Source organism: Botrytis deweyae, assembly GCF_014898535.1.
Source record: "Botrytis deweyae strain B1 chromosome Unknown BDEW_006, whole genome shotgun sequence".
Lineage (NCBI taxonomy): Eukaryota > Fungi > Ascomycota > Leotiomycetes > Helotiales > Sclerotiniaceae > Botrytis > Botrytis deweyae.
The window spans coordinates 1,682,826-1,700,216 of NW_024066213.1; the positions used below are offsets into that span (position 1 = coordinate 1,682,826).

At 43.3% G+C, this 17,391-nt stretch overlaps 7 protein-coding genes across 7 annotated transcripts; 3 read left to right on the top strand and 4 right to left on the bottom strand.

Annotated features, from left to right (window-relative positions):
• Nucleotides 1–554: 554 nt before the first annotated feature.
• EAE98_003706 (uncharacterized protein) lies at nucleotides 555–2,432 on the bottom strand (the record flags this gene model as incomplete). The annotated part of the gene is made up of 3 exons (XM_038951326.1): nucleotides 555–2,251; nucleotides 2,304–2,355; nucleotides 2,406–2,432. The coding sequence occupies 3 exons, from the start codon at nucleotides 2,430–2,432 to the stop codon at nucleotides 555–557; spliced, it is 1,776 nt and encodes a 591-aa protein (XP_038812790.1).
• Nucleotides 2,433–2,966: 534 nt separating this feature from the next.
• EAE98_003707 (uncharacterized protein) lies at nucleotides 2,967–3,816 on the top strand (the record flags this gene model as incomplete). Its single annotated transcript, XM_038951327.1, has 2 exons — nucleotides 2,967–3,273; nucleotides 3,332–3,816. The coding sequence occupies 2 exons, from the start codon at nucleotides 2,967–2,969 to the stop codon at nucleotides 3,814–3,816; spliced, it is 792 nt and encodes a 263-aa protein (XP_038812791.1).
• Nucleotides 3,817–4,663: 847 nt separating this feature from the next.
• Nucleotides 4,664–6,154, bottom strand: EAE98_003708 (uncharacterized protein). The gene is made up of 2 exons (XM_038951328.1): nucleotides 5,856–6,154; nucleotides 4,664–5,711 (listed from the first exon to the last, which is right to left on the bottom strand). Exons 1-2 carry the CDS (start codon nucleotides 6,096–6,098, stop codon nucleotides 4,815–4,817), a joined length of 1,140 nt encoding a protein of 379 aa, XP_038812792.1. The 5' UTR covers nucleotides 6,099–6,154; the 3' UTR covers nucleotides 4,664–4,814.
• Nucleotides 6,155–6,377: 223 nt separating this feature from the next.
• On the top strand, nucleotides 6,378–8,436 carry EAE98_003709 (uncharacterized protein). Its single transcript, XM_038951329.1, has 3 exons — nucleotides 6,378–6,571; nucleotides 6,717–6,964; nucleotides 7,056–8,436. The coding sequence occupies exons 1-3, from the start codon at nucleotides 6,489–6,491 to the stop codon at nucleotides 7,130–7,132; spliced, it is 408 nt and encodes a 135-aa protein (XP_038812793.1). The 5' UTR covers nucleotides 6,378–6,488; the 3' UTR covers nucleotides 7,133–8,436.
• Nucleotides 8,437–10,497: 2,061 nt separating this feature from the next.
• On the bottom strand, nucleotides 10,498–12,112 carry EAE98_003710 (uncharacterized protein; the record flags this gene model as incomplete). Its single annotated transcript, XM_038951330.1, has 3 exons — nucleotides 10,498–11,670; nucleotides 11,726–11,830; nucleotides 11,912–12,112. 3 exons carry the CDS (start codon nucleotides 12,110–12,112, stop codon nucleotides 10,498–10,500), a joined length of 1,479 nt encoding a protein of 492 aa, XP_038812794.1.
• Nucleotides 12,113–14,093: 1,981 nt separating this feature from the next.
• EAE98_003711 (uncharacterized protein) lies at nucleotides 14,094–14,378 on the bottom strand (the record flags this gene model as incomplete). Its single annotated transcript, XM_038951331.1, has 1 exon — nucleotides 14,094–14,378. The coding sequence occupies one exon, from the start codon at nucleotides 14,376–14,378 to the stop codon at nucleotides 14,094–14,096; it is 285 nt and encodes a 94-aa protein (XP_038812795.1).
• An 825-nt stretch (nucleotides 14,379–15,203) lies between these two features.
• Nucleotides 15,204–16,895, top strand: EAE98_003712 (uncharacterized protein; the record flags this gene model as incomplete). The annotated part of the gene is made up of 3 exons (XM_038951332.1): nucleotides 15,204–15,283; nucleotides 15,365–16,065; nucleotides 16,122–16,895. 3 exons carry the CDS (start codon nucleotides 15,204–15,206, stop codon nucleotides 16,718–16,720), a joined length of 1,380 nt encoding a protein of 459 aa, XP_038812796.1. The 3' UTR covers nucleotides 16,721–16,895.
• Between the last annotated feature and the right edge of the window lie 496 nt (nucleotides 16,896–17,391).

Consider the following 17,391-nt stretch of genomic DNA (forward strand, 5'->3'; position numbering starts at 1 on the left):
AGCCAAGAACTTAAGCATACGATTCTGTATATACATCTTGACTGAGTTTTTCTTTTCTATATAATATCTAAATACACTGTGTACTAGATAGCTATACTAAATTAGACAAACAATCTACTTCCATCTACTCTCTTTCTCCCCTCGGGAATTCATGCCTCTCGCGAGGCATGAATTCGATTTCTTCAGTAGTATCTTGGGGATTAGATGAGTGATCCAATAATTCTCAAAAAGTAGGTAAAGGAAGGGAATTGGGATGTATATCCTGACAGAGCAGATATGAAATGCTGTAGAATGTAGAAATTTAGCAGCGAGGCAGCTTCAGAGCTATGAAAATCTCAAATGTCAATCAATGTCTTTAGCGAAGTTCTATCTTGAAGGTGAGCACTTTCACGGCAGGATGACGAAAGTTTGCAGTATAGTGAAAAGAATAGCTGAACTGTAATAAATGTTTCAATTTATTAAATTTTGGGTGGTTTACAGGTAAGTGTTCGCTTCTCTACACTTTTGGAATCCCCCTTCAAATTTCTACATTGGAAAAGACATGACAATTTCCATTAAGTCAAAAATTCCACCAACGTTCCCAACATATCCTTCATCAATTTCTCCTCGCCATCTCCCTCCTCATCTTCTACTACCAGGGTATCCAATTGCTCTTGTATCGTCTCCTTCAATAAATTCAACCCCTCATCTCTCTCCGCCAATAATTCCCGGATCTTCTTTTCAGCCCCCGCATCCTCCGCCACTAACCATGCCAAAATAACATCAACAGTCTGCAAGCAAAACAATCCCGCGTCCATCCTTCTCGACAACCATTCGTCTGCTATCTCTTCTCTCTCTTCCGCGCCAAGTCTCGTTTGTTCTTTGCGGATTTCCGCATCTACGGATGATACCCGTGCTGCATAGTCTCGACGAAGTTTCACAAGCTTGCCTATCTTTTCATAGTCTTTCTCTACAAATTTGGCAAGCGTACGAATCCGACCGGCTTGATTGGCAGGCAGTAGACGCAGGAGACTTGAGAATATCCCTAGTAAATGTTCGATGGTTTGACCGTCGATTTTCTTCATGAACATTCCGAACACTACCTTGAGACCCGCCGCCTCTACCAGCTTTTCACAAACGTCTGCGCCAGATTGTCCTCCCAATGCATGATCTAATAGTCTGAGTGCGCGTGATTTGCTCATTTTGCCCTCTTTGACCATAATCAAACAAAGTTCGACACCTTCTGCTTCAACAAACTTTTGTTTTCCTTCTGGCTCATCAACACAGCAGGTTAAGGAGTCAAACACGTTTTCTACGAATTCTTCTTCCTCGGTTCCTTTAATAGGATCGCGTTTTCTGTAGGCTGCCAATATTTGAAGTAGGAGATCGACACCGTCTAATTCGCAAAGTTTCCGTCGATTCAGTGAAGATGATTGAAGGAGAATTGCCATAACTTCTGCCGAGTATTGTTTGTTCTGACTCACTGGCGACTCTTTTTTCGGTATTCGATTCAGTAACCAATTCAGTATGTTTGTCTCCTGGCCAATCTTCTCCGCAAGCGTTATTCTCGAAGCCAAATTTTCCAACACAGACAATGCATGGTATACACCACTCCTATCCGATTCATTGCTTTCATTGAACCTCGCAAAATTCGAGACCAACAGATCTAATAAATCCGCCTCAATCATAGCATCCACAATTTGATTCCACTGTTCTTGTTCGGCCTCCACGTCTTCGTCCGTAAGTTCGCTGATAATCTCCACGGCATCAATCGCAATATCTGTATTTTCGTGCGCCAATAACCCAACCAAGCTTCCAACGCAACCTAGCTTCGCAAATTCTCCATATAATTCAGGATTTTCTGATAGAATACTTAGAGCTTTAATATCTGCATCTAGGTCCGCTTCGCTCCCCATAAACTTTTGCGGATCGCTTTCAAATTTGGCTCTCAATTCCGCGTTCTTCGTGATCTTCTTCTCAAAGTTCAGGGCCATTTTCCGTAACCACGCCGAGTCGATTTTCTCAGGAACGATCTCTGCGCTTTCTTGTCCATCCATATAGTCTAATATTTCAGATTCATCTTTCGTGATACCACCACCGAAGAATCGGCCCTCTTCATCGTCTGGAATATCTGGTCCATAGTCTTCTTCGTCGTCATCAGGCGGAGCGGAAGGTCCAGCTTCTATATCATCATCCTCTTCTACTGCCGGTTGTTTGCCATTATTCTTCGCATGGCCATTCGCGGACAATTTCGCGGATTTGTAGATTTCATCTAATGGATTGCTTAGCAACGAGTTGGAGTACGAAAGAGGAGGGTTGCTAACTTGGATCTCGAGTAGGTTCTAATTTGCGCTTATGACTGGGTAAAGCTGGCTTCTGCAGAATGTTAGACGGGAGAACATGAGCCCAGAACATTATGTGCGCACCTTGAACAAATCATCAATACTTGACATTGTAGCGGATGAGCTCAGTTCGAGGCTGCACGTTTGTAGGGAATTGTCACTGCGATTGTGATACGGTGAGAATCGCAGGGTTGTGTAAGATACGCTCCTCGAAGGATTGGGCGTAATAAGATTCAATGGAGTTATTGTGGAATTGGCATTGAAATAAATCTATGGTTTGTTTATTTAACCTTACTTGAGAACTTATAACTTTTGGAGCTCCTTGAGCTAACCTGGGCCTTGCTTAGTCATTGTCTTCTTCATAAGGCTGACTGGACTTCATGTCATCTTTTTGTCTTTGATACTGATTATTGTATGTACAAGTGACCTTTGTTGCATATTGACGTTATCCACCGTGGGGAATATCTTTCCCGAGTTAGAACGAATACGGGTGATAAACAGTTTCATTTCTGATCTTAAATACTTACCACTGAGGAATACCCAGCTTTGATTCGAAATTCCTGGATTGGCCATACATTAAAACGATTGCCTTTTGATATTTAACCCGTTTGAGAAACTCGAATTCGCCGAATAAATTAAATAAACATGGATCTTTCAGAATCAGGAGGGTTCCTTCCAGATGCTCTTCCCTCCCCCTCCCCAAGCACTACTTCGGTCAGCTCCACCTTGTCCAATTTACCACAGCCACGTGCGAAACCTCTTCGTGCTGGATCAGGAAAAGAACAAGCTGCAAGGCGCTATGTTGAGAACAGGCTACTCCACATCTCGAGGCGATACACTAAAAAATTCGAGGAACCTGAAGAAGGAGATTCGGTAGTCGGCTATGTTAGTATGAAGGAGGTAGCTAAGGATCTTTCCGAGATAATAGATGTGTTGTGGCTCTCAAGTACACGTACGTAACGTACCTTAACTCATGTATGATCCTTGGGATCTTAGACTGACTGGAATAGCGAATTTACAAATTCCGTACTTGCTAAATGTGGCTCTGGTAATGACTACATATCCAACAAAGTTCCCTCCAGCACCGGTTGCAACCTTTGCTGTTCTGAGAAAACTGGATCATGCATTTGCTAGCTTACTGAGAGGAGAAGACTCGATTACTGGAGAGACCTTACCGGGGTTTCTAGCGGGTAGGAGAGCGGGAATGAGTCAGACTGATATGGTTAGATGCAGAAGTATAGTTGAAGATACCAGAGTGATGATCGTAGACGTCATGAGTAAGGAAGTTGAACCAGAGCTCGAACCTGAGAGCGGCGTCGAAGACAATGGTGACAACGGAGCCGACGGTATGAATTTGGATGAGGAGGACGACTCGGAATACGACAATGATGAGCTTGCCATGGATATTGCTAGAGTTTATGAGGCAACAATCATGGAGCTCGGCGAAAGGCTGGAAAGTGGTCCTAACATTGGAATTGGGCACAACGATTCATGAAGGGAACAAATCTTACAGTCACGAAAGGTTCTTAGGGTAAACTTGTATGGATTCTACCGAGTCAAATTAGCTGAACTGTCAAAAAGGTGAGGAGCTGCCCCGAATCGGCGATACTTTTCGTCGGCAAGGGTTCCGATGGAATGAAGCATGCTTCTCCTACATTTGTGGCCACGGATGTGAAAAGCCAAAGGAAGGAAGTATGAAGTTGGTTGTATGGACTACCTATGAAGACCCCAATACTCGTGAGAGGAAGGAGCAGCCTGCTTAATGCCACGGCGATGGTTCGCCATGCATGTTAATAGATCGAGGAGGGGATTGTGGAGATAAAGGGAAGACTACGAAGGTATTCCATCGAGGAAGAAGACACAAGTGCGGTATTAGTGGATCTCAGAAATGGAGAAATGAGAGAGATCATCAACCCATGCGACCTTACTAGGGTCTTATACAACAATGTCAGTCTCCTGTGTTCAGGAGCCTGCACTGTACTTATGATATCAATCGACTTTATTTGAAATCCTATTAGTACCATTCAATATCTATCTTGGCTGCAAGCTTACCGACCTACATCACTGTGTGTGCCAATTACTCATCTATGTAATGTATTCAAGATAAAATTGCTACATCGACTACCACAATACGGAAAGAAAAGTTCAGATATTCTCAGGTTCTTTTGACTTTCGTGCTTGTTTGTTGGCATGATCATAAATCGCTTTAATGAACACTATCAAACTAAAGCCGGTCACTCCTAAAAATCAGGACTTTTGTTGAATGTCTGGAAAATCTAATGAGTTAACTACCGCGGAAGTTGATAAAATTGACTTGGAATTAAATCGCTGATGTACAGCCAGTCTTACTCTTTCCCTTCAATCGAAAGTCCATCTCAAGCTATCATTCAAGAGACATGTTAGGAGGGAAACGAATAGCTCTGCTTGTAATGACTCAGTTTCTATTTAGAAAATTATATCGCAGCTGTTTAGTCGTATCGCATTTCCTCTTTTTCACTTTCCACATTGAGTTTTCCGAATCCAAAGAATCTCAATCCCCTCTCCCAACTCTCCATACCACGGCCCTTCCTGTTCACTTCTTTCCGCCACTTCAAACCCTACCCTCTCCATTTGCCACTGTTTCTTTTTACACATCTCCACGAATATTGCATACGTCTCGGCGTTACGTACTGTACTTGAGATTAACACTTCCACTTGTGGATACAGATCAAAGAGGTCTTCAAGCGTTGCAACCAAAGAAGGAATTACAGCGGGGGAGTAAATTACGTCTGCAGCAAGAATTAGATCCAATGGGGTTTGGTTTGATCCGGCGGTTGACGTTGGGTTGGATGATGAGCATTTCGATGATAGGAATTCGGGAAATGTCTCAAACTCCCCAGTTGGAAGCATGTGACCCCAGGTAAGTTCGCATATGCTTGTTTTGGAGGTCGTATTTTGAGATGGCGTAGGAGTAATGGCATCTGTTAGATTGTTGAGAAACAGGCTTGTGTTCATCAAAGTCAACGTTTCAGGGCTTCCATCGGTAGCCAGAACGTGCTTTGCGGAAAGATATTTGGCGCACAGGATTGATATAAAACCAGTTCCACATCCAAGTTCCAATATCGTTTTGTTGGAGATAAGATGAGGATTGAGAGATATGTAAGTTGAGAGGTGAAGAGCGGCTTCCCATGTCCGAAGGCCTGTGGTTCCGGAACCGGATAGAAGGGATGCAGATTCGAGGATGGTTATTGTTGGAGTTTGCGAAGCTGATGAGGTAGAGGTAGAAGGAATAGGAGGAAGAGAGGAGAGGGTATAGGTCACATAAGATTGTTGCTGAGCAGCTGTAGCTTCTGAAGGAATAGGGGTAGAAAGAAGAATAGAAAGTTGGCTCATTAGATTATCTGAAATTCCCTGGAGAGAAGAAAGACATTGTCAGAAATTTTGGAAAAAGAAACAACGAGAGCTTTGTGTCATTTATTCTCACTGATACAAGGTGCTGAATATTTGTATTGAAGAACAATTAAACTAAAGAAACAGCATCTTATGCATACCTACTTGTTCTTCCCAATCGTGAATACTGTTCTCGATTCTTTTGGTGAGTTCTTTCAGAGTTTTCAATTGATATCTCTGAGGTGGAGGATACTCCAAAACATTTTCCTCAAATAGTCTTGAGTAGATGGCTTCCTGGAAGGCATCATCTCGAAGATATTCTTCATCTGGGTATTCGAGATTTTGTAGAAGTTGAAGATATTGACGACAAAACCTGTCCAATTGATGGTCCTTGGAAAGAATAGGCATTTCTGATTAAATCCCAAGACGAAATTTGTCAGAATATTTCACAACTTGATGAAATACTGTAGTCAAAGACAATCACTGGATTATTTGAGGATGAATAAATCATTGATATTGAATGACCTTGGGGTGTTCAAGGACGATCGGAGCAGGTATGCCACCATAATATTAAGGCATCAACCTAGGGTTTCTGACCTTTCGGATCCACTGCTTCGCACATTTTCACTGCTTACTAATCAATTTGGCTAGTCTTAGCGCAATTCGACTTACCGAATCTGAGAGCCACTCGAACTTTTTTGCAATCCTCCTACGACAGCGACATCCATCGACAATCTATATCACGACAACTGTCTCGAAACTTCGCAGACAGGCTGATCGACTTAGATAATCGCAAAAATGGCCGACAATAACGCCCCAGTTACGCTGCGAACGCGCAAATTCATTCGCAACCCTCTCCTCGGCCGAAAGCAAATGGTCGTGTAAGTCAACATCATTCTTATCGAATCCGCCACCTATTTCGAACAATTACAGTATTGAAGGAACACTATTCAAGTGCCTTTGGAGTACAATGAGGGATACGGATATCTATGAATTGGAAGACTGATGATGGATTTTTTAATATAGTGACATCCTCCACCCAAACCGTGCCAACATCTCCAAGGATGAGCTCAGAGGCAAACTCGCCGAACTCTACAAGGCTAGCCAAGACCAAGTCAACGTTTTCGGTCTCCGTACCCAATTCGGTGGTGGAAAGACAACCGGTTTCGCCCTCGTCTACGACTCCCCAGAGGCAATGAAGAAATTCGAACCCCACTACAGATTAGTCCGTGTTGGATTTGCTACCAAGATCGAGAAGGCCAGCAGACAACAACGTATGTTACAGTCCTTGTCCTGGTTTGCGAAATTGCTTGGGTGGAAGTGAATTTGACCTACGAATTGATACTGACATGTGCTGGAATTTAGGCAAGCAACGCAAGAACAGACAAAAGACACTCAGAGGTACTGCGAAGGTCAAGGGTGCCAAGAAGAAGAAGGAGTAGAGCACTCGCTTCATCTTGGGGTGGGAAATGGTTGGTGTTGTTGGACCTGGGGATTGGCTATGTGCTTTGTACGCATCTGCATCGATCCTCCATCGTATCATGCTTTGGTGTAATTAGGGAACGAAAATAGAGGCATGATGGCATGAACCCTCTAATCGGTCTCTATTAGGTCCACACTACAAACTTCAATCACGGTGTTTTGCTCGTTCATTACGAAATCTGGTTTATGTGCAGCATGGTCATGGGTGATATAAAAATGGAAATATGCTTTTGCAACCTGGAGGTTGCTATTCCTCAAATTTTACTTTTTCTTACATGGCTCTCTCCCACCTCCCATGTCACCATTGCATCATGGACACAAGTATTCATCTGTAAAGATGCCTTTGACCGTTTCTGCAAGCGCTTTTTGACATGTCATTTTATGCAATTTACCTTCTGTCAACAAAGTTTGCCTCGTGCGCCACTACAAACTTTATATCGACATTTCAAGCTGAACTGCCCCAATTTCCCCCCTTTTGATGTTACAAACCACAGCGCATCCTGCAAGCAAAACTATGTTAGGTAGGTATCGCTCCGTGCTTCGTTTCGGTCCGTACCTTGTTCAATCGCTGTTTGAATCTCAGTTTCTTTACATGTTCATCTGCATTGATTGTGGAGATGACGGACGTCTCTCTGTTATACAAGCACTGGTACCTTCAGCTAGCTTGTGGTTCTTTGCGTTTCACATACTTGCTGGAGATGAGATAGTGGCATATCTCACATGCTGGGCGAACACAATTGACTTATGTGACAAGAAATGAATGACATTGTCAATACGAATGAGCACAAAAAGAACGTTCTGGATCCAAGGCGACAAAAGTTCCTATCTCATGGACTTAAGGCTCGGCTCGTGGACTTCCCGAATTGCTCCTCGGGGAGGAGATTTCGGAAGCCTGGCCTCATTTACCACGAGGTCCAGACAAGTTACAGATGGAGGATAGCACTTAAGTGCAAGTTGGCGAGTAGAAATCTAAGCCTGAAGCTTGAGATATCATAAGTTACTTTCTTACTGATAATCGAAGTGCATCCAAACATCAAGTATGGCACTATCTCATATCGACCTTCAGCAACAAACATATCAATTGTGATTGATTTAGACAGTAGATAACAGTGAATGTGATTGAGAGATTGGCCACTGCGCGAGGCAAAACCATTACCATGTTGGCACCATGTACTGTACAATGACATGAAGTTCATCCTAAGTATCTGCTGTGCTTCGCTAGTACTGAGAAACCCCAAAAATGAGACATCGATTGTACAAGTAGATGCAGTGCTCATCCGGTCTTCAACGTTCAGCTTTCCCTACCATGACCCTTATTTCTCCCCCAGAAACAGAGAATTTTAAGGGAGCCAGGCACAACGCTTTATTCTTCACCGTATCCCAAATCATTAGGGTGGGTGGGGTCTAATTCCTGCCGTGTAACATTTGTGATACCTTTTGTGTAACATAAACTTCTACTTTACATGCGCTTTTTGTGGCACGAGGTCGCTTACTCCTCGCAGATTGCAGCTTTGAGATTTCCAATGCCGTGACAAGGTCAGTTCATCTGTGATTGGTTCAGGAAGGATGTGTGAGTTGCACCCGGAAATCTTGCTTTTGCTCTATCAAAACGAAATTTTTAAAAGTCTGGCATGGGCACCATTGCCAAGAGCTTAGGATCGTCTCGTTTCTTCCTGCTTTGGCACTTGGGGAGGCTCTCTGCATCATGGCATAAGCAGAGAAAATATTTTGGGTCAATATTGGTGATTGTGACCAGGAAACACAGTCAGAAATTTGGTCAATTTGGTCAATTTGGTCAATTTGGTCAATTTGGTCAAGTTGGTCAATGTTTAGACCAGACTGGTCGAAGATTAGTCTCATCTGGTCGAAATTTGGGCCAAAGTTGGAAGGAGATATGATATTAGAATGATGATTATAATTATTATTAAGTCTGACTGCTATCAGCGTGTTGCTGTGACTATCCGATAGTACCCAGTACTGTATGTTGTATCCAACACCCAAAGAAGCGCATACATTGCGCGTTAGCAATCAAGCAGTGCTTGAAAACTTGAACATTGAACGTATTGATACCAGTATCGTATGACAGACACTCTGGTCACCATCAACCACACCATAATAAACCCAAAAGTTCTGAATATCAAACAACATTTGCAAGTGAGCTCGAGCTAAAGGCGATGCCCACATTTTCTCTTCCATCCGCCATAAGTTTTTTACCAGAATTTGTTGTCTCCATGAACGTATCTGTAGATCAAAAAGAAAAGCATAGGATAGGATAGAAATAACAGGGAAATATCGACAAACTACTTCTCCCCCGTTTTTGCTCACGTTTTGCGTCTTCTTGTCTTGTCTTGCCCATTCGCCTCGAATTAAGAATCAGAACTAAAGAAAGTGTTTTTAAATAATGACAAAATAAACACAATATAGCCACACATATTTTCACTGCCTACTAATCTCCGTTTCTTCGCTTCTCCTTCAAAGTAAACACTCCCCCGCCGAGAGATCTCCAACACACTTGCCCCAGACCTAAAAGAATGTGCACTCCATTTCCAGCTCAATGTACGCGCGAGCCCATTCGATTCACCCCCCAACTGTACCAGCGATAGTACTCGAATACCCATCTATTGTCCCTGTTTAACACTTATTCGCCGTTTCCTGCCCGTTTCCCATGATCCTTTGGCCTGTAACACTGAGCGCTTGTTGACGATGATTTATACCCCTTTTCTTCCAACACGTATTACTTTCCTTAACCGAATTCTACCATGCCATCGTAATTCTTTCTTCCTTGTCCGACACAACTCTCATCTCACAGAAAATTACCCCATATTCGGTGGATATTTGTGACGGACTCGAAAATGAACTCCGAAAGCAAGAAGAATAAACGCAATTGACCAAGCCGCTCCTGATGAGCAATCTTGGTATATATGAACACAATGCACACAATGAACAGTCGATAAGAACAGAGACGAGAACGCCAGTCTTCTTCCACCTCCCACTGATTCAAACCCTATTCCCCTTTTTAAAGTATCTTTTGTCTTCCCCCCATTTCGCCATTTCCATACCAACAAATGTGGCCAATGAATAATTACTCGCACGATTTTAACAAAAACAAAAATGAAAGGAAATAAACGAAAGGAAATAAACTAGCTGAGGTGTTAGGCCCCACGTCGGCGGTTTTTAGGTCTTCGAGATTTAATATCGTCCCTTTAATCAAAGTGGGTTTGTCCGGTGTAAAAGTAGATTCATAGCTCCTTCCTCAAGTAGATCATATTCTGCATGTCCTTTGAACAAACATTCCATGGATCCGAGCGTCGAGCAAAGACCCAAATTATCTCGATGAAAGACTTGAGACATATTCTCTCGAGGGCGCTGGAAGGCCATCATGTGAGACTGGGGGCATTTGTGAAGGAAGTTGCAAGAGCCCATGATTCTGCATCTGAGTGGGTAGGTTTGGGGTTGGATAATGACTGGATGTGTGAGGAACATACGTTTGTCCATTTGCTAATAGACTACTTCCGCTGCCGCTAGACTTTCGGTTATTAGCCGGCCATGTATTATCAGTGGTGTTGGTCTGACTATTTTGACGACTTTTGCTGGGCTCGCTTCCACTGCTTGTTCCATAGTGGCTTATATCCGTGGTGGACTCATTGGTCTGAGTGTAATACAGATTGCCATTAATAGTTGATGCATCATAAATTTCCGAATCTTGCTGTGATAACGAAGATTGTTGTCCTGATTGGTAAGCAGCAGTAGCAGCGGCTGTAGTGATTTCGTGAGGGCTGCTTGTGGAAACGCTCATATACGGATTTGTCAGGGGCATTTGAATCGAAGAATTGATTTTTGCAGAGCTGTTCACGTTTGAGCTCATGAATCCATACGGCTGGAGCGAGTTCTGTGAACTAAAAGCACCGTCATTTGTGGACCCGTATTGTCTGTTCGGGTATGGAAGTTGCCTCTCGGTGGTAGTGGCAACATTGAGGGCAGCTTGCGAAGATGTGGTGGCTGCACTTGCAGTTCCATAAGATGGGATGCATGTGTTGTTTGGGACACAAAAATTCTTTGATTCCGAGTCAACCATTGAGCGCGCATTATAACTTTGATATGCAGAATTATAATTCGCTGTAGCTTCTGAGTCCATATACATTGGCGCCGGAGGGTTTACGCGTGTGCGCCCGTTGCTCTGTACTGGATAATTAGACACAGAGACGGAATCTTGTGCTGCCACTTGATACGGGGTTGAACTTGACAAATTGAATTCGGCAGGTTCTTCGGTGAAGTTATCGTAGGACGAATTGAGATATTTTGGTCCTTGGAAGCCATAATTAGAATAACTTGGGCGAAGAAGATTAATGCTATCGGGACCCAAGTTGAGGGTCTGTAACGTCTGATAGTAATTGTTGTTGTACGAGGCGTTTGAAGGCATTCGGTACATTGGGCGCAAACTGTCATCAAAGCAATCAGCCGGAAGATCCTTTGCTTGTTCTAGTCGCATAGCCGTCACCTAAATTACTTGAGTTAGTATACATCGTTTTGAACAATAGGCTGGTCGGACGTACTCTCAAGAACTCGCATGGTTCTGAAGAGGACTGTTTGCAGTGGTAACATGGCCTGCCATTGTCTTCGCCGCTGCACCGAATCTTGCGCTTTCGGCATCTTTGACACTACGAGAAAGTTTGATCAGTAAATTCATTCAAAGCGGTGGAAAGTTCACAGTGCGGTAAACAGAAGTTTGGGTGGCATACTGCTACCTGAATTCTGCGCCTCATTTGATGATGTCCCGGTTCGGTGTTTTCTGGTCCACGATCATTGCTTCGTCCATCGCTATACGTCCGAGGTGGGTATGAATGATCGGAGCGTTCTTGAGCCAGTGGATAGCTTTGACCGCGCGGACCGCATCTACGGAAGGTAGGCTCCTCCTCTGCGAAGTATCCTCGAGTGACCATCTGAATTCGATAAGTAATAGATCGGATGTTATTTAGACCTTCATCGGTGCACTGCCTGGCTTACCTTGAAAAGATCTTGGGAAGATTTGAGAATTTGAAAGCAGTTGGGTTCAACTTGTGTACAAAAACAAATGTGTCAAGCTTCAATAGGATCCGAGATGAATCAAGGACCTGGGGTTTATCAAATCCTGGGGCTGTCAGGCGAAAGCAAGCATATTATAATGGGTACAACAGAATTTGTGATGTTTGTCTTTATGAAAGATTTCCTGCATACTAGTGCTGCCAAACCTGAGATATGATTAAAATAAACAGAATAAATGATTTAGCTTTGTGGCCCCTTTGCGGGCTTATGCATCTGCTATGTAATTTGGAAGATCGACAAGTACTTCCGGCACTTAAGCAAACAGCATAAATTCTGGGGTATAGATTCCAGCTTCCTGGTTAGCTTTCAGGGTTCAAATTTCTCAGAGCCTACAGTGGTGGATGCAAATATTCAATTTATGATGAGACTGTCTCGATAAGTGAAACAATTTCACCGTAGAACAAAGAACTCATGAGCCTCAGTAAGCTCATCTTACCTACTATTTAGGTGGCATATAAATTTGGAAATTCATGTAGCTTTCCGCATTCGCCCCCATATGTGTTTTTTTTGACACCTACCAGGCTAGGAGCAACTTTACTCCTTCTAGACAGAGCTACATATCATTGTGAATGACAGATAACGACATTTGCGCCTTGTAGCATTGCAATGAATTCAGCAAACAATTGAATAAAGATACGAATTATGGAACAATTATGAACCTACAAACGATGTATCACCGCTGGTGCTTGTCATACTCTGCTCCTCAAATCTTGCGCTACTTCGCTCCTCAATCCGTTACAGGTAAAAGAGTCAATACGCACCCAAATTCTCAATACGGGGTACGTAACACATATCTTGATGCAGGAGAGCAAGGTCTAATCAAGTCCATGTCAAAACCTTGGAAGTCTAGCACTATTCCAGCACAATTTGACTGAACGCGCCACTGTCAGAGAAGAATCTCAAACCCTCTCAGAGTTTAGCTCTGATTTACATGATTATTCAATCACATTCAATCAAATTTTGCTCCTTCCAATGGAATTGGAGCAAACAAATCCAGCTCAACGAATTTCCATTCCTGGTCTGTTTGCTTCCAGCCGAATTCTGGCCACAACCAAGCAATGTTGTATAACTTCTTTCTGCAGTGCAGTATATTCCATTTCTCTTTGGAAACCGATTCAAAACGGCTGGCAGGGTATCTGAGTTTTTTTTCTAACAAGGCGATGCTCAGGCAATGCAACGTGACTGGTGCGAACATCAGTTTAATTACATCAATGTAAATTCTGGTATTACAGATGGAATAGCACAGATGGAGAGCTTTGGGCTCAGACGCTTAAGAGAAACTCTGTCGCTTCGCACAATTTCTTTTGCGCCAATTCGAGTAGAAAGCAAGTGAAGTCGTCGTAGTACCGATGATGATGATGATGATGATGATGATGATGATGTGCGAGGTTGTGTAATAGAAATAGAGCAGTACCAGTTAGTTACTTCAAATGCTGAGAGAATACAAGCCAACCATCGGGATGCCGATGACTACGGGCTTCCATTCTGTATCTCGAAGCAAGATCGTCTTCTCGTAGAATGCGTATATTATGGGAATAAAGGGCTACATATCGAGATAGCTAGCAGTTGTTAAAAGTGTCACGAAACTATTGAGTATCTCCCGGGCTTTTGGTGTTAGATCTATTTTGATAAGGTACAGTCCGGCCGAGCTGTAAACTCGTGAGGATCGGGTCATCGAAACCCTGGCATGGGCATCAAATTCCGACTTACTCTTTGTTGATTCTATAATTGCGTGACTTTGAAAGCATTTTGTAAGAAGACGCGGCGGGAATAATACTTCCCCGAGGTGGACCAAATCATGGCGTGCATACCATGCAACATCATAAGAATTATGGGCAGTTATTGATAGATCATAACGGGTGGCTGCTTCGCGTGCTCTGCTAATATCTGTGCAATATGCGCGTATCCGTTTCGCATAACTGACGAGGGCCAATGAGAACCACCGAAGTCCAATGACCTGGTAATGGATGTTTCTTCAAATAAAATGTAGTGATATGTTACGCCTTCCAATGCAGGCTGAAAATCTTGAGTAGACAGTAATAGCCACTTTCCTCGAAGATGAAGGCCAAGACGTTGCGCTGCCTCGATGGAAGCCAAAGGGAATGGCGTTTGCACAGATCGCATTAAGGAATGTAATCTATAGTACCGAAGCTACGGTGCAGCCGTGCGGTGGGAGCTGCATGAAGCGATCGAGATATAGATGCCCTCAGCATGGAGACCTATCAACGGCTCCTCGGACGTTTTATTTTCATCTACCCGCCCCTTTGTCTGCAGCCATTTCGGATACGAAATTTGCGAGTCCAATAGGAAGAACAAATCTTTTAGCGACAGCATGTTGACCAACAATTGACACCTACTATCTTCAAGGCTGCGCGAAGATTGGATGAATATTCGGCGCGCATAGTTTAACATGCAGACATCTGCGCATTCTTCAAGACAGAAGGTACGGGAGTGGCACGTGATATGTGAGGCAAGCGTGTCTCCGTCGTTTCTGTTTTCTTCATCAGATGAAGAGCGAGTTGGAGGATGTGCATTTCACTTACTCAGATATTTTCTCGGGCATTTATTCAATTGAATCAATTGAGCCGTACTTTAATTGGCTGGAGTTCAAGTGATTTATGAAATGCTGGATATGAATGGAGAAATCTTCTTTCCCAGACTCAACACAATGTTTGACACCATGGCTGTCGGGGGCGAGAATTCAGTTAAATGATGAAGTTAACGAATATGAAATCGAGTATACAGGAGCTCAGCCGGTTACTTGAAGAGGGCTATTATATGTATGTGAAAATAAAGAAGCTAGAGCGCCAAACTGCTGTGATTGGTGATTTGCGCTTTTAGTTTCGCAAAGTGACGATCTTGTATTTTAGCCGCGGTTCCGCGCTTGTGCGATGATCAACTTACCTGCATCACAGCTTCACAACCCGGCATCGGCATTATTCAACAATCATGAGTGTCCTTCTTGAGACCTCTGCTGGTGATATTGTTATTGACCTACTGGTCGATTATTCTCCTAAACTTTGTGAGAAGTAAGTCTTGAATCCCAATGCCTCCCCGTGTCTTATGAAGTAGCTGAACACATAGATACTAAGACGATCGCGGTAATCTAGCTTCTTAAAGCTCTGCAAAATCAAATATTATAATTTTTCTCCGATCTATGGCGTACAGAAGAATTTCTCGTGCCAAACTGGCGATCCGATAGGACCTGATTCGAAAGATAGCGACGGGGGAAGCTCAATATGGGGTTTATTAGAAGGCCCAGCGAAAAAGACATTCAAAGCAGATTTTCACCCAAAATTAAAGCATGCGGAAAGGGGAACTGTCAGTATGGCGACCGCGCCGTCAACGAGAGATCCAGATGAACGTCTCGCAGGCAGTCAATTCATAATCACTTTGGGAGACGACCTAGATTATCTGGATGGCAAGGCAGCTATATTTGGCAAAGTGGTAGAAGGATTCGATGCGCTCGAGAAAATCAACGATTCATTTTGCGACGAGAAAGGACGGCCTTTGGTAGACATACGAATCAAGCACACGGTTATCTTAGATGATCCTTATGATGACCCGGCAGGTCTTGTCGAACCACCAGAAAGTCCTGTGCCTTCCAAAGCGCAACTAGCTACGATTCGTATTGGCGAAGATGATGATTTGAATGAAGAAACAGATGTTGAGGCTGTTGAGAAACGGCGACGAGAGCGGGAAGCACGAGCGCAAGCCTTGACTTTGGAGATGGTTGGAGATCTACCTTTTGCGGAAGTCAAACCACCTGAGAATGTTCTTTTTGTGTGCAAACTTAATCCAGTTACTACAGGTAGTTTCTATGATTTACATTGATTATCATTATGAACGCTAACTTTCTATTCTCAGATGAGGATCTTGAACTTATTTTCAGTCGCTTTGGCAAGATTCTCTCTTGCGAGGTGATCAGAGATAAACGGACGGGGGATAGTTTACAGTATGCTTTTATTGAATATGAGGACGAAAAGTCATGCGAACAAGCGTACTTCAAAATGCAAGGCGTTCTTATAGACGATCACAGAATCCATGTCGACTTTTCCCAAAGTGTATCAAAATTATCTGATACCTGGCGAACGGCAACAAATTCGAAGCGAAGACAGGGAGGCGGCGGCTTTGGTGGTGTTAGTGGACTGGAGAAAAAGAGGCAGTATAGAAATGCGGAATATAGCTCGGGACCAAGAAGGGACAGATACGGTATGGTTATCGATGAGGACGAGCTGAGGAAAAGACATGAAAGGGAAGGAAAACCCGATGAGAGTAGGAGAGAAAGAAGCAAAAGTCCACGTGAGGAAAAGAGAGATTATGGCTCTCGGGACGACCGACGAGATGGTGGTCGCAACAGGGAAGGTAGATATGATGATAGGGACCGGAGGGACAGGGGCAGATATGACGACCGTGATAGGTATAGAAGCGACCGAGGCCCACGGGATGACTACAGGCGGCGATAGTGATTCTTGGGAAGGTTGAAAAATCTGGCGTTATGGGATGTCTAGGAGACACATGGAGGAAGGCTCACATGATCCGTATCTAAATTGACTGCATTTTCCAATTTCAATATCTTGACGGCAAACCAAAAGCTCAAGCACATACATACGTAATCAATCTTAACCCAATAACTACCCAAAAATACTATACCACGACGGCATACCACCGCGCAAAGCACTCATAATTTGATGTAATTTGAAAAAAAATACCCACTTTACAGTATCACGCGAAGCGGAGATTATTGAAGTGATTGAATATAGATATGAATGTAGATGGATTGGATATTTGCATGTCAGTATAAGATATGATGTCGTCTTATTTTTCACCTAATTCCTAAGTGGTTTTGGAGTCGGGTCAAGTTGAGATAGTCCTGTAAGTATAACTTCTGGGAGAGGAAGAGGGAGGAAACGAGTGGTATGGGTTGAATGAGATGAGACGGGATGAGCAATCGAAGAATGCAGGTGTGAAAGTAAATGCAAAGAAAGAATCACGGATGAGATTGATGTAGACAGGTGAAAATATCTGGACACACCATCATTCAAATCTTATGCTGTTTAATGTTCAAGTGTTGTCAATGTCAAACATTCTCTCAAGTTGAACATTCGAAAATACCTCCCATTCCCATCTATAGTAG